At 32.8% G+C, this 16,935-nt stretch overlaps 2 protein-coding genes across 2 annotated transcripts; one reads left to right on the forward strand and one right to left on the reverse strand.

Moving 5' to 3' along the window:
- Window positions 1–1,455: 1,455 nt before the first annotated feature.
- Window positions 1,456–9,742, reverse strand: LOTGIDRAFT_218036 (hypothetical protein). Its single transcript, XM_009060780.1, has 9 exons — window positions 9,691–9,742; window positions 8,796–8,908; window positions 8,092–8,208; window positions 7,197–7,409; window positions 6,998–7,055; window positions 5,859–6,020; window positions 5,139–5,212; window positions 1,841–2,029; window positions 1,456–1,596 (listed from the first exon to the last, which is right to left on the reverse strand). Exons 1-9 carry the CDS (start codon window positions 9,725–9,727, stop codon window positions 1,570–1,572), a joined length of 990 nt encoding a protein of 329 aa, XP_009059028.1. The 5' UTR covers window positions 9,728–9,742; the 3' UTR covers window positions 1,456–1,569.
- Window positions 9,743–9,783: 41 nt separating this feature from the next.
- On the forward strand, window positions 9,784–14,450 carry LOTGIDRAFT_233845 (hypothetical protein). Its single transcript, XM_009060781.1, has 5 exons — window positions 9,784–9,924; window positions 10,865–11,106; window positions 11,627–11,779; window positions 12,544–12,645; window positions 13,796–14,450. Exons 2-5 carry the CDS (start codon window positions 10,978–10,980, stop codon window positions 13,832–13,834), a joined length of 423 nt encoding a protein of 140 aa, XP_009059029.1. The 5' UTR covers window positions 9,784–9,924; window positions 10,865–10,977; the 3' UTR covers window positions 13,835–14,450.
- The last annotated feature ends 2,485 nt before the right edge of the window (window positions 14,451–16,935 follow it).

Genomic DNA, 16,935 nt, shown 5'->3' on the forward strand with positions numbered 1-16,935 from the left:
CTATAATACCTTGTGTCTGTATTACTGTGACTATAATACCTTGTGTCCGTATTACTGTGACTATAATACCTTGTGCCCGTATTACTGTGACCATAATACCTTGTGCCCGTATTACTCTGACTATAATACCTTGTGTCCGTATTACTGTGACTATAATACCTTGTGCCCGTATTAATGAGACTATAATACCTTGTGTTCGTATTAATGAGACTATAATACCTTGTGCCTGTATTACTGTGACTATAATACCTTGTACCCGTATTACTGTGACTATAATACCTTGTGCCTGTATTACTGTGACTATAATACCTTGTGCCTGTATTACTGTGACTATAATACCTTGTGCCTGTATTACTGTGACTATATTACCGTGTGCCTGTATTACTGTGACTATAATACCTTGTGCCTGTATTAATGAGACTATAATACCTTGTGCCCGTATTAATGAGACTATAATACCTTGTGCCCGTATTAATGAGACTATAATACCTTGTGTTCGTATTAATGAGACTATAATACCTTGTGTTCGTATTAATGAGACTATAATACCTTGTGCCTGTATTACTGTGACTATAATACCTTGTGTTCGTATTAATGAGACTATAATACCTTGTGTTCGTATTACTGTGACTATAATACCATGTGCTCATATTACTGTGACTATAATACCTTGTGCCTGTATTACTGTGACTATAATACCTTGTGCCTGTATTACTGTGACTATAATACCTTGTGCCTGTATTAATGAGACTATAATACCGTGTGTTCGTATTAATGAGACTATAATACCTTGTGCCTGTATTACTGTGACTATAATACCGTGTGTTCGTATTAATGAGACTATAATACCGTGTGCCCGTATTACTGTGACCAAAATACCGTGTGCTGTGACCATATTTCCGGCGTCCAAATTTCCTGTGGCCAACTTACCTACAACCTATTTTTATGTAATATAAAGAATCACGTTTGTATCTTAACTTATGCTTAACTAAAATATTTTCAATAATTTCATACGATTTGTTTTTAATAAATCATTTATAAGAATGCTTTGTGAATTCGTTAATAAGTTCTGCACATTATAATAACAGTTTGACGTTTATGGTAATTAGTGTATGTAAAACATATTCCCGCCTACGCCACAACTGCTGCGTTGTTGTTGTTTTCTTAATGTGTCCGAGTGCTTTTACTGAGTGATTTTTTTTTATGAGACATGGGACCCAGACTTCTCCCATGTTCGACGATATATCATACCACCTGTGTAGATAAAGTGGAAATGGATGATTTTATTTTCCTGGGCACCAAATTTCATAGTTTTCTCCTCAGTAGCATAATCGTGAAAACGTAAATTGGGGATTCCTAAAGTATTTTTGTTTGCACAAGACTTACTATTCAGTTGGGAAGGGGTCTATTGCAGTGAAGGAGTAAAACACGTGTCTTAATAAAATAACAACAACTGGCTGTATGTATATATATATATACAATTTCATTGTGAAATCAATATGTCAGTAAGACAGTATATTATTAAATCAATATTCTCTAATCAGATAACATTTTCTCTCTCGTCTTCTTTTATAACTTACGCGATTTACTCATCGCCTGAAAAATAAATATAATATATATATATATAGGTAGAGAGGAGCAAAATCTATTTAAGGGATGTGAAGAGGTTTTCTAAATATTTTATGTGTATTGGGGACAATTAAAGCATCAATTTGCACCATTCAGACATCTATGGTTCCTGCAATTCCATTAAAACTAAGTGTTTGATGATGTTGCTAATGGCAAGGGTCTCATGTGATAAAGCATATTTTGTGACTACCCATGTAACTCTATCACCTACCTGTATCATGGTAGATCCTAACTGAGCAGGCGACATGGTCACTTCTACTCCTGCTTCCCTCAGTGCCTCAATTTTATCTTCAGCTCCTCCCTTACCCCCAGCAATAATAGCTCCTGCATGCCCCATTCTTCTCCCGGGAGGTGCAGTCACACCAGCAATAAATGAGACTACAGGCTTTGCATTATCACCCTGCAAGAGACAAAATAAAATATATTAAGAAATTCTTAGTGTATCCAGTCCAGCAAAAGTATTCATGTACATCCAGAAGACAAGCCATAAATATAGTCCACTACACTTTGTTTTGGGGGTGTGGAAATGAGATTGGTGTTATTTGAATCTGATCAATCAGAACGGTAGAACGGAAATGAGGTCATGTAAAAAAGAAAAATATCACTTTGCCACCGCTCATTTGAAGATATAAGAAAACATTCTTTCCAAATAAATAAGTAAGGTTTGATTTTCTCTCGGGTTCAATTCTCTAACGAAAATCTTTCTCAATTCTTTAATCAAAATATGTAATGGCAAGCTGCTTTACGTTCGCAAACAAAGCGTCATAACAGGTGATTTGTTTTGTTCGGCTGAAATTTACTACCATTAAAGAAAGGGCCATTTTTGATTGGACAATATTTAGCTATGAATATGTCTACATAGAATGACATATATAATTCCAGTATAAAACGGTATAAATTCTGATGTCAAAAATATCTAACATGTGGATTAGGGTTGAAGGCGGTAGAAGGATATACAAATGTAATAAGGGACAGCAATAATGTAACCATACAAACTGGGGCTGCAACTATTATTGATTAAGTGATCTGATATTCATTAAACGATTCAATATATTGAAATAAGTATCACGATTCATTTATTAGGTAAGGACTGAGAAAATAGCAGAATTTTGCCATGAATCAAGAAGTAAAGAATTGTGATAGAGCATTTGAATTTGAAACTTGGCGAATAAGAGCCAGTAGATATAACAGGATCCTTATATAATCCAATAAATCCAAAAAACTTAGTAATTATCCATAAATATACAATTAACTATTGAAAAACGCTTAATATCATGATTAAGGGTTTTTCGTTTGTGAATTTTCCAATTTTCCAGATTTTACATAGATTCTGTTGTAACTTTATGATACCAGGTAAGTTCACTGATGAATATATATTCATATTGACCATTTCGCAAATTCAATTTGATGTTCATTCTAAGATGTAGTATCACTTTAATAATCAAATCATGACAAACACAAGGATTCTGTGTCATTGTTATTAAAAGGGGCTAATAAATAATTGCAGGGCATTTTTTTTTTTTTTTTTTTTTTTTTTTCTTCATTCCGGGAGCTCAGTTCTCGGAAACAGCAACAGTTATGGAAAAACGGATTTCGCCACACTTTCTAACTCGTGGCTAACTGCGTACTGAATGTAAAACGAAAATTTTCTGAGCAACACGAAGCAACGTTAGCAACAAACAGAAAGTGGGCTCTAGTGGGCGTAATTATTGACCGATTTTGCTAGGGTTTCCTTTATTCTACTTCTTATAACAATGGACACATGATGGCAGTTGAAAAAATTTGATTTTCGCAAATTAGTTCGATACTTTTTCTTGTCGAAATTAATCGAAATATGCTATTTGTCGGACAGATTTGAAACTTATACAGTGTAGACAGCCAGCATGGGGGAATAAAAAAATGCATTCAAAATTTTTGCATCACTTCCGGTTTCGAAGTTAGTACTTCCGGTGACGTCACTTCCATTGGAATTGAGTTATGCCCAAACTAACATATGCATGATATTAGTGTCATTAATACAAACCTATTAAACTAAAAAAATACTTACCGGAAGTAATAATTAGGCCGCCATTTTGGTTTGCCTCATTTTGCGAAAATTCCTATGCAGAAGCCATTTTTTAACCGATTTGTGTCATTTTTGTGTCAAACGATACTATAAATGTTTGTCTAAAATTCGTGGGAAGCAAAATTTTGATTTTCGGTTTTGCCTTTTTTATACGAACGGATGTTTTTTTTCAAAGTTAGAAGTCGTATATCCTGTGACCTTGACCTTTGATGACCTTCATATTAACTGTGATGATAATTTGTGACTTTGTCTATCTGATGACCTTTTGACCTTTGGGGTCAGACAACTCTTTCCCATTTTATAGGGGTCTAAATATGGACCATTTGGAGCCTTTAAAGTGCTATATCTCAGTCCCTAATAGAGATATGGCAATAATTCTTTCGATTTTGTAATGTAGAGATTCTGAGCTTTCCATAGATATAATACATGCATACCTTACATGCAAATTCAAAACTCCATTCACTTAACATGGGGTTATTATTAGATAAATAGGCTAATTAGATTAACCTGGCTGTCAACCCCAATAGAAATCAAAGTTTTAGTTGATTAAAGATACCCTCCGTTTTATATTTGTTTTATATGACTGTTTTATGGCCAGTTGTGGTATATAAATAAGCTCTCGGGTGGATTGAACCATGCTATACTGTAAGTTGAGCTTACAGAAGCACATTAAAGGGATACCCCCACTTAATTTACCAACTTTCTTATTTCTTATCCGATTTTCATCAAACTTGGTATGTATGTGTATAATCCAATTCTAAATTTGATGGAAATATTGAATTTTTGTTGTGCGCATGCGCATTGCCAACTTTCTTATTTCTTATCCGAATTTCACCAAATTTGGTATGTATGTGTATAATCCACTTCTAAATTTGATGAAAATATTGAATATTTGTTTTGCGCATGCGCATTACCTACTTTCTTATTTCTTATCCGAATTTCACCAAATTTGGTATGTATGTGTATAATCCAATTCTAAATTTGATGGAAATATTGAATTTTTGTTGTGCGCATGCGCATTACCAACCTTCTCATTTCTTATCCAAATTTAATCAAACGTGCTAGGTATGTGTATAATCCAATTAAAAATTAGATGGAAATATCGAATTTGTAATGTGCGCACGCGCATTGCCACATTTCTTATTTCTTATCCGGATTTCATCAAACTTGGTCTTTATTAATTGACAAACATTCTTTTATTCCTAGTCAATATACTTTAAACTCCAAGCACTTTTGGACATTTGCATTTAGAGATGCAGAAAAAGTATTTACATCAATGTAATTGCAATAGACCATCTCCGTATGTACCTGAATGTCGTAACCCGCCCTGCATCAGTACTGTTATTAGAACAGTTCTAGTTATGATTTTTATCAAACGCAATGCATTAAAAAGAATCGCGATTTATCATCAGTGAAATGTTACAGCCTTAATACAAATACATACCCTGTTATTGTTTCTAAGATATTCAGCTGCTTTTTCTTCTGCTTGACCTCCAATTTCACCAATTAACACAATACCTGAATTTATAATCAATAATAATTAATTTCAACTGTTGAATCCAGACTGGCTCTTTTTAAAACCAAACGTAATTCTGTGCCTTAACTTAATGTAAGCTACGTAGGGATTATAAAGAGGTTTTTCTAGATTTTTATTGTGTATCAGGGACACTGCTAGCATCGATTTGCTCCATTCCAAGTTTCAATCAGATGTTTGGGATTCCTGCAATTCCACTAAAATTGGAGTGTCTAACTGCCAGGCAAGGTAATATACGTCCACTGGCAGCTTTGATTTTAAATAAAAATATTTGGCAGTAAAGTAACAATTACCAGTCTTACACTTCTTTTGAACGATACTGTATACCAAGTTTCGTCAATATCTGTCAAGATATGGGCCTTCTAGAGAGTTTACAAGCTAAAACTTAAACACATTTTTAAGAACAAGGGCAATAACTCATACTAAATATTTTTAGATTTTTCTGATTTTCAATAGGGTTCATCCTTGGGTGATTACAAACAATCATACCAAGTTTCGTCAAAATCAGTCAAGAATTGTGCCCTCTAGAGTGTTTGCGTTCAATTGTGAATGGATGGACGGACGTAGGTGAAGAAAATATACGCCCCCTATTTCATGTGGGGGTATAAAAAGTTAAAAACTATACCATACCATCAGTGCCAGGGTCGGCTAAAAATACTTCTAAACAATCTATAAAGTTAGTTCCATTGAAAGGATCTCCACCAATACCAACACATAAACTCTGACCCAATCCTTTTTCTGTTGTCTGATGTACAGCTTCGTATGTTAAAGTTCCAGATCTTGACACAATACCTACAATCAATCAAACAGTCTCTTATGTTCGACAGAAGGGCCTTGGTGTAAGATAGAAAGAATCAAACAGGGCCTTGGTGTAAGATAGAAGGAATCAAACAGTCCCTGATGTAAGATAGAAAAAATCAAACAGGGCCCTGATGTAAGATAGAAGGAATCAAACAGTCCCTGATGTAAGATAGAAGGAATCAAACAGGGTCTTGATACAGGGATCAAAGTGAGGAACGAAAAAAATAAAGAGAAAATGGAAAATATCAGCTGATGGTAAAGATGGCCACAGACTCTCATGTGAGGTATAGGGGGAGATTTAACCATTTTAAGTTGCTTTGAAAGTCATTTCCCTCACAGAAATCTTTTCATTCCTAAAACTAAATTTTAAAAGGTTTTATTCAAAAATAAAAAAAATACCAACAGCCAGAAAAATAGAGGAATTCCTATAAAAACTGTGCCACTTGAATAGTAACTTGTTACCTTTCAACCAACCTAACTTCTATATCCACTAAATCCAATATTGCTTTGCCCTGTTTAACTATTTCACCTCATGATGACAATGTAAATTGTTGAAACATTGTGAACAATAAAGTTCAGGAATAGAATACTTGTTATTTAATAATGTCAAATTAATTTAAATTAAAATTATTTATTTGATTAGTTGATGTTTCTAATGAATTATCATGTATTCTTAATCAATTCATTATGTTCTTATTGCATATAATTAAGAGTTTTAACCAATCATAAATGTCCATGTATGTACAGTCTGGATAAACAAAAAAAAAAGACTCTTTAACCATTCTTGATCAGTCATCCATTGGAATTTTGATGGTAATTCTCTTCTAATTTATGTGAGACAAACTGGTATTTTTCCAAGTCATAAGAACATCTCTACTTTATATTCATATAAGTATTAGCATTTTCATTTTCATAAATGAATATAAGGGAACCCATCTTTAAATGGAATGAGATATAACAATACTTACCTATTCGTCCACGTTGATGTATATGACCAGGCATAATACCTATTTTACATTCTCCAGGCTGCAAAATTAAATCACAGATAGAGGTCTTACATTTAGACAATTACACTCTTTTTGGGAATTTACTTACTGACTGGGACAATATATATGAATATATATATCAGAAAGAATTTCAATGTAGTGTATACAGACTGGTACATACCTTAATAATACCAGGACAGTTTGGACCTATAAGTCGTGAATTCCCCTGTCGAATAAGTTTATGTTTAACGCGAACCATATCTTGTTGTGGTATACCTTCAGTAATACAGACTATTAAAGGCATTTCGGCATCAATAGCTTCTAGGATAGCGGCAGCAGCAAATGGGGGTGGGACGAAAATTACAGTTGCATCAGCTCCTGTTGCTTCACGAGCCTACAAAAAACAATTAAAAACTGGGCGTTATTTCAAAATTCATTGGTTTCCTCAATAAATAAACAAAATATTAAGGATCCAAACCGCAAAACAGAACACGAAATCCATAACAACATTCTGAAGAAACATTGGTAGCTAATGAACTTTCCACATGAGGAAGTATATCAATCATAAGTGAGTAGGTATTTCATAATTAGTGGCATCAAGCGTCTAGAAGAGTTAGCATGCCTGGTGTCACACCCATCATAGCTGCTTAACATACACAAGACACACTACAAATAGGAACGCGCCAAATGAAGAAATAGCCACTTGATGCGAATTTAAAAAGTTCAAGGGACCTAACTGAAGAAAATATATTTCTCCAATTTCAAATAGTCAAGGGAGGGAACTTATCACAATAATTTTTTAATTATGACAAGAAAAAACGTTGCAAACAACGGAATCCATGCGGAAGCACTTAACATCATTTGATGACCAATTTCACTCATCACTGATGATCTTGAATAAGCTATCTTCACTTTGAATTCCAGTTGACCCAGCCGTAAATAGGGTACTGATAATCCAAGAAAAATCAATGTCAAGAGGTTTGAGTTTGACAAATGATCAACTGTAACAAAGTATTCTAATGAACCTAAGTTGTTTCATTGCAAAATATAGTTGTTTCTTTCTTTCCTTTACCCACCTCTTTTACATTATTAAAGACGGGTTGTCCAAGATGAACTGAGCCTCCTTTTCCAGGTGATACCCCGCCTACCAGTCTCGTTCCATAATCTATAGCTTGTTGACTGTGAAATGTGCCCTGAAATATCACAAACATGAAATTAACATCTGTGTTGATATAATATTGATTTTGCCATTTAGATTTGAGCTTTCATATTCTAGAATTTATGTGTCATTGATGCCCTTCTTCCAGTGTCTACTGAGTTTAAATGTTTGTTCCTGTGAATTTAGTTAAATTTTCACATTTAAAGTCACATTTCCATACCAGCTGGCATAAATCATTTCATTCAAAATATAAGCCTTTCAATAGTGCTGGTTATTGAAAACTAGGTACAATACATAATGCAATACACAGTCATAATGGATAATGGTTAAATTAATTCATAACTTTATATCTGTGATATCTGGTAATGTAGTTGACAATGAGTGGTTAATGTCCACCATAAATGTCAACAATTTCAGTCAAGTTAGTGAAGATTCCTTTCACCAACATAAAAAAATTGATAATTTTTTATCCGATTGAGAGGTATCGTTGAGTCTCGATACATGGCCTCTTGATATGTATATCGTGCCATGTCGTATCGCGACACATCAATTCAACAATATATCGTGCCTACCTTTTAGATTTAAAAATATAAAACTTTTGTGAATCATGTTCATACATACTTGTTTTCCAGTGAAGCCTTGACAAATAACTTTGGTGTTTTTATTGATGGCTAAATTCTTTCTGGATTGGGTATAAACATTCCTTACTGAACCAGATGCTCTTGAAAATCCTCCTGAAAAATACAAATTTAAGCACACTGTATCATACCAGGGTTTGACAAACTGACAATTGACATACTACTTACTGTATTGGGACACTTTTGAAAGGATTCACTGGCAGTTCTTATTTACCCCACTATAAAATTGATCTGCACTCCCACTTTATATTTAACACAACTAAAAATATGATTTTTTTATGTTTTTTGCCCCAAAAGATGTGCCAGAATGCACCTTATCAATTCAATTCACCATCTCAGGTGCCTCCAAAGAGTTGCCACATTTTGGGGGCTGGTGCCGACACTGAATGAGTTAAAAAAAAAAAAGGGGGGGGGGGCACATGCATGTTATAGAACCTCCTTTGGAATGTGAAAATGGTTTTTTTTTAATAAATTCGTTCACTATCATGTGGCCTAAATCTTATAGATTAGATAGGTCTATCCTTACGATTGAGCATTACAGATTAACAATACACATTTTTAATTCAAAAAATAACCAACAGCCATGAACTAGCCATATAACGTTATATTGTAAACTTGGTTGCTACAGAAAGATAGCCTACAGCCTACAGCCTACAGTAACCACCCAACTTGTGATTTTTGTTAATGGTCTCAAGAATCAAGAAAAGATAACTTTTGGAATGAGATGTTTTCAATGAATGACGGGTAAATTGCATTTTAATGAAGGTAGATGTGACGTTTTAGATGTTACGCAGACGTAAAGCAAGTATAGCTGCACAAATTCACACTATGACAATAAATATTGTTATAGATTAATCTATATTTAAGCCGATTATTACCAGTTAACCTCGTCAAGACCTTGCAGGTAGCCGCCATCTTGCTTCGTCTGCAGGATGAAGGTTGCATTTTTTAACCAATCAAATCACTGGAAAATTCGTCATGGCGGACAGGAAGAGATAAATATTTATTTATCTTAGAAATTTTTTATTGTCATTTTCATGGACTAAAATAGAAGATTTACAGACGTAATTTTGTCATAAGAATCCGATTATTTCGAATGAATTAATCGACAGGTATAAGAATAGTAGTTTTACTCAAAATTCCACAGAAATGAAGTGTTTTTTCGATGATTTATGTTTTGGTGTCTGTGAAATGTCGACATACCCACCAACCAATTAACTTAATGGATTACTGCTGACCACTCGTCTTAATCTTGGTTTATATTAGTCATGAGAAAAATATTTTCATATATTATCATGGGCTTATTTGCCACTGAAGTATCATAATCAGTGGTAAACCATGATCTTTAGTTTGTGCCCTTGGCCTGCTTTCTGAATACACTGTTTACAGTTTACTGAACTGAATTTTGGCAATCATTTTCAAGAGAAAAATATTTTCATATATTATCATGGGCTTATTTGCCACTGAAGTATCATAATCAGTGGTAAACCATGATCTTTAGTTTGTGCCCTTGGCCTGCTTTCTGAATACACTGTTTACAGTTTACTGAACTGAATTTTGGCAATCATTTTCATAGGAATTCAGAATTGAAATATTAATTTCTTCGATTGACTAACAGTTGAGGAAAATGTTAACCAATGGTAAGGTTATTATTTGTAAACATAATATTACAGAGGGGAATTTTCTTGGGTGGGAGGGAAGTGTATCTATTTTAAATGTAAAATCACTGAGCCGAAGACAATCTAAGACAAATGATATACGAATGAAAAGTTTATTTTGAAAATATATGAAATGGGGAGGAAAATTCAATTCAAATCTCAATATAGTCAGAAAGCAGTACCTGGCCATTAAGTTATAATTTTAGTTAAGTCAATTCAATTCAATTTATTGTTAGAAAAGAAATTGATTTATCAATATTGATATTCTCCGTAATATTGTTAATCATTTCATCTAATAAGTTACCGTACCTTTGATAAGTAAAAATTATTGTGAAATAGTTGTTTTAAAAGCCAATTTTTGAGTTCACTATATTGCTCTATACTTATTTTGTAGATAGTAAGCTTATATCGTCAGATATCGGTAGAAAAACTGGTTGATTTCCAGCTGTAAGCTTAGGCCTACAAGTTTTTGGTGTACAGTATCTAGATACAAACCATACAACAACAATGATGAATATGGATGCCATTACATCTCTGCCATCCAATCAATGTATTAAGATTTTTATACAGAGAGATTTCTCTGAAGGTACAGCTGTCAAATTTCAAAATAAATTCCCACCAGAACTTAGAGGAAAGGTAAGCTTTGAAATCCTGTTTATGACACCCAGCCATTACTTTACAAAACTTTTACCCAGTTGAATAGTAACTTGTAATTTTCTATCATTCTAATCTCTACACATTGACAAATTTACAACTGGAGATTGTCTTTTGAAGAGACAGGTCTTGCTGTTTTAAGAGAGTTGTTGAAATAATTTCTTTAAGCGAAGATAACTTTAACTAAGGCAGAAAACCTGAAAATGGGGAGAATGAAGATCACTAGCCACTGTTACTGACTAAAGTTTAAGAAAATCCAGAAATTATTTACATTGTCTTTTAAATTTATATGATATTGCCTCACTCGTGACATGAAATCCACGAAGTTAGTATGTTGTGGTTGAATTTCCTTCATTGCACACCATATGGTGTTCTTTTTTCATTATTCCCATCTCAGTCATGAAAAATTGGTACATGTTACTCATTCTATTAGGTATACATTCCAATTAGTAATGGAATCGTTTTATATAAAACTCATATTCCTATTTGTTGCTATTTTCAGGTTGAAGAATCACAGTTCCAGTCAACTATTAACACGATCAATGAAATCTATGGGGAGGCAGAGAGCTTATCGATGAGAACATATTGTGAAAGTTGTTTTGCCTGTCTGACAGCCTACTTAGCTTATCTCTGTATGGATACTTATTATGAAAAGGTAAATGGAAGCACATGGGAGAGGGGTGACATAGGCTACAATAAGCCAATAAGTTGTTTATATGTTTATCATAAATATTGTTTATACTTATATAAATAAATAAAAGCTCAGGTATCTGAAGTTTCAACAATATAACTATGAAATGCTGATACAGTGAGTTATTAATGTTGACAAACCTTCTTGCTCGACAGCATATTTTAGTTGTATCATTAAAAAATCTGATACTGTGATAATAGAAAGAGGGGTAAATTATATTCATGCAAACTTTTACATACTTCTTTGACAATTGGAGAACGTACAAAAACAACATGCATAAGAAAACAGAAAGTACATTTACATCATACATCATATTAAATGATTTACTACAGACATCATGATAAATGAGTTACTAGTACTACACACATCCTAATAAATGATTTACTACGAACATCATATTAATGATTTTCTACAGACATCCTGATAAATGATTTACTACAGACATCGTTTTAAGTGATATGCATGTACTACAAACATCATACTAAATGATTTACTAAAGACATCATATTGAATAATATACTGCAAACATCATATATTGCTGTTGTTAATATGGACATCTAGGGTTCAATGTCTGATGCAGGTCAGAGCTTCTGACATGGCTACAAGATTTGCACGTAAAATTTAACAGTTTAGAATTGAAAATACTGCATGGTATTCCCTGTCTTCATCAGGCCAATCTGGTTTGAATAAGTAGTAATTAAACTCTATTCTGTTTCATTTTATTTCAGTGTTTAAAGAAAGTTAAGAGATATATAGAAGATCAAAATAAAACTATTTATGTACCACATGGTATTATGTTGGTTGATCCAGTAGAACGAGGCTTGAGAACTGTATCCTTTTAACATTACAAAATATTGTCACTGTTAAAATAGTGATCAATACATCAGTTGTAGAGAGATATAGAAATACCACTTTTAAAATAGTGTTTAATACATCAGTTGTAGAGAGATATAGAAATACCACTGTTAAAATAGTGTTTAATATATCAATTGTAGAGCGATATAGAAATACCACTGTTAAAATAGTGCTCAATATATCAATTGTAGAGCGATATAGAAATACCACTGTTAAAATAGTGCTCAATATATCAATTGTAGAGCGATACAGAAATACCACTGTTAAAATAGTGCTCCATACATCAATTGTAGAGCAATACAGAAATACCACTGTTAAAATAGTGCTCAATACATCAATTGTAGAGCGATATAGAAATACCACTGTTAAAATAGTATTCAATACATCAATTATAGAGCGATATAGAAATACCACTGTTAAAATAGTGCTCCATACATCAATTGTAGAGCAATACAGAAATACCACTGTTAAAATAGTGCTCAATACATCAATTGTAGAGCAATACAGAAATACCACTGTTAAAATAGTGCTCAATACATCAATTGTAGAGCGATATAGAAATACTACTGTTAAAATAGTGCTCAATACATCAATTGTAGAGCAATACAGAAATACTACTGTTAAAATAGTGCTCAATACATCAATTATAGAGTGATATAGAAATAGTTCCATGCTGTGTGATTTACAATCAGCTGGACTATTTCAGCTTTATGTCTGTACTCGCCTGAAGATTGCATAGTGTGAAACTCAAAGTAGCAACAGTCGGGTTCTGTTATATATTCTTCACAACACTATCAATTTCTTTCACTCTCTCACAGAATACCAGAGGAGAGGGCAGAAATTTGATTGGTTACAGCAAGGTTAGGTCAAAAGGATGAATGTTTTAGAGGCCTGTCTTTAGACCCTAACTAAGTGGCTATATTAAAAATAAAACCTAGTAAACAACAGAATGTAAGTTTGGTCTAAATCAAATAAAATGGTTAGAAAATTTATTATCTGAGTCTTAAATAGGAGGTTTGTATGCTAAAATAAAACATGGTAGAAATATGATATAGTTTCAGACATTGTGGAGAGAATTACTGGTATGAATGTAATTGTTTTGATTTTCCTTGACCAGGGTTTTAGCTGGAGGTGTGTTTACTGAACGAAGCCAACCATCGGTGATCAGTCTTACAAACTCTCTGCTTTTTTAAATATTGTCATTGTTGTCATCATATTTTCAGCTTGGATTCATTTTCATTTTAATATCCTTACTTCCATTGGCCTGGAAGTTGTTCAACACAGTGTAGTGTATCAATCTTTTGAATGACTGTGTCAAACAGATATGAAGCCAATTTAATAGTTGAAATTGTGAAATATTATCAATCAGAGTTTAAAAAATGAAGGTTTACATCTTATCTGGCAGGTATTAGGCAATTTTGTACATTGAGATATCTGTGTGTTAGTCATATTGTTGACTGACTGATTTGTCAATTATTCAGCTGATCTGCTAATTATAGGATAGGGAATGAGATATTGATATAGAAGCAATCGTCAGTGAAATTGATGTTATAAATCTCTGACATAAGGAACAGTATTTTACTTGGATAACAACTTAGGCTCACAATGATCCTTTCTCCTCTTGGCAATAAATTTATAAGGATCAGGTGATCATTAGACTTGATCTTTCCCTGATTAATTGAAACAATTTGCTTAAAAGGATTGTAAAGAGGTTTTCTAAAATGTTGATGTGTATCAGAGACACTGGTAGCTTCAATTTGTACCATTCCAATTTGCAATCAGTTGTCTGTGGTGCCTCAAATTAAGTGTTTGATGACGTCACTAATTGCAAAATATCCATAAGGCCCTTGGATTAGTGATTACAAAATTTAGACAAAACCTCTTTACAACCCAATAAATTAGATACACAAAATGAAACCAAAGTGAAGCTAATTTGAGTTTAGAATGAAGGTTATTGTTTTGAAAGAAAGAATGGAAGCTAAGTGTAATTATTGTTTTAACTTATTTTATGAACAACAAAAACGATGAGTCATCCTTGTTGAGAGAATGACTGACCACTGTGAAGTAAGACTATTATGTTATATGTTTGTTTGTCACAAGTTTTTACATTGTCAGATATAAAAGAAGGCGAAATCCAGGCCAAGTTATTTTGATAATTTCCATGAATATTGACCAATATTACTTGATGTTTATTATATTATTATTGTATAAATAGGTATGATGTAGCTTAGATCATCTTCACAATGTCAAGCAATTACAAACTAGGTCTTCTACTTTGACATCATTAGACACTTTTACTGTATCATAGAAGTTTGTATGCAGCAATTTGATTGGATTGTACGCCAGCAAATACAGCCAATCAAAGTTCTCCACATAAACAATTGTAATTGAGGGTTTAGATAGGCTATACTAGCAAGCGTACAATCCAATGTTAAGAGGGGCATAGATTGTACTTGTGCTTTGATATGGAAATTTTTTTAACAAAAAAGGATAAATTAATGTCAAAAAGGGAGATAATTCTTTTCTGTATCTGGTGCATAGTCCCCTCTAACAATATTAAAGGGACATGTTCGCCATTTTTTGGACCAATCACACCTTTGTTTCAGAAACTGGAATATTTTAGCTAAACCTGTAGCCAATCAGTAATAGTGTTCGCAGCTCACTGTCGAAATTTAAGTCATATATAGAAAAGACATCTATAGAAATAAGAAATGAAATAGTTTGTGATATTTTTGAAGAAATTATGCGATTTTCGTACATATCTAGTACTTCTAAAGACTATTTACATATTCAAGATTAAAATCAACCTCCCAAAATGGCGCATTTGTCCCTTTAAGACAATGAAATCCTTATAGTCAATTTGACATAATGATTGTTATGACAACTAGACCAGAAACAGATTTGTTGTCAAGCTTCATCCCAAAGTGATGATGAACTTTAAATTAAGATCATGAAATTTGATGGTATTGTTAATTTTTGTAAGTGTAATTTATAATGTACCATATTTATATATATATATGTATATTGTGTTAAGTGATATGACATATTGCTTATATATAGTCAAGTAATAGCACACGTTTTACTTTACAATAATTGTCAAAGGTACAGTAACCAAGACTAGCTCTAATGACTTCTTTCTCACTGTTCATTTGTACATAGATGGCACTCTAAGCCATTCCAATTCTTTTGTTCTTAAATCTAGACTCCCAGTCTGATAAAAATGCGAACTTAAATATTAGTTTCTTGTTTATTCTACAGGTGACTCTACTTGCCATCTATGATCTGACAGCATTGTAATACATCTCATGTTCTTGGTAACATATGATTTAACCAATCACTGTAAGAGTTCCTTACTTGTGAATGTATTATGGGCCAACTTTAAATATAATAAACTTAAATGACTGTACATGAACTGAACGTAACTCCGCTAGGTATCAACGAATAAATCGAACTAGCTACCTTCACAGGCCAACTTTATTTCACTAAAAAATAATTTTGTTAGATCAAGTTACTTGCCGAAATAGCCTGAAGTCAACACCCAGGTTTGCATTTCAGTCAGATTGGACTATCCCCCACGTTTCTTAAAAGATGGGTTTTCTTATTTTTTTAGTGTCAAATTAAGGAAACTATTTGATTTATTGGTGTTTCTAATGAATTATCATGTATTCTTAATCATATCATTATGTCCTTATTGCATATAATTAAAAGTTTTAACCAACCATAAATGTCCCTGTACGTACAGTCTGGATAAACTTAAAAAAGACTTTTTAACTTTTCTTGATCGATCACACATTTGAATTTTGCTGGTAATTCTCTTCTAATTAAGCTAATTATGAATTAATTATAGACATGTGAGACAAACTGGTATTTTTCCAAGTCATTAGAACACCTCTAGATTGTATTCTTTTAAGCATCAGCATTTTCATTTTCTTACCGTAAATGAAAATAAGGGAACCCATCTTTAATATAATCTATATAATATAAATAATATCTACCGTTGATAAAGGAACATGACTATCCCCTTGGCAAATCTTTTTCTCAACCAATTAACTTTACCAATCAATGTCTTTTTTTGTTACATGTTTTTTTTAAAATAAAATTCATCATGAAATTAATTTTGAAGTCTCAATTTTATTTTAGAAGTTTTCATCACCCTAATAATGCCATGCTGGGGCTAAGCAAAGTGAAATAATAAAACGCTCAGTGAAAGCTATGTTTAAAAACTAGGAAGATATTCTTGAATTTTTAGCATCGTCAATAGAGAT

The sequence above is a fragment of the Lottia gigantea genome (assembly GCF_000327385.1).
Source record: "Lottia gigantea unplaced genomic scaffold LOTGIsca_44, whole genome shotgun sequence".
NCBI classification, from domain to species: domain Eukaryota; kingdom Metazoa; phylum Mollusca; class Gastropoda; family Lottiidae; genus Lottia; species Lottia gigantea.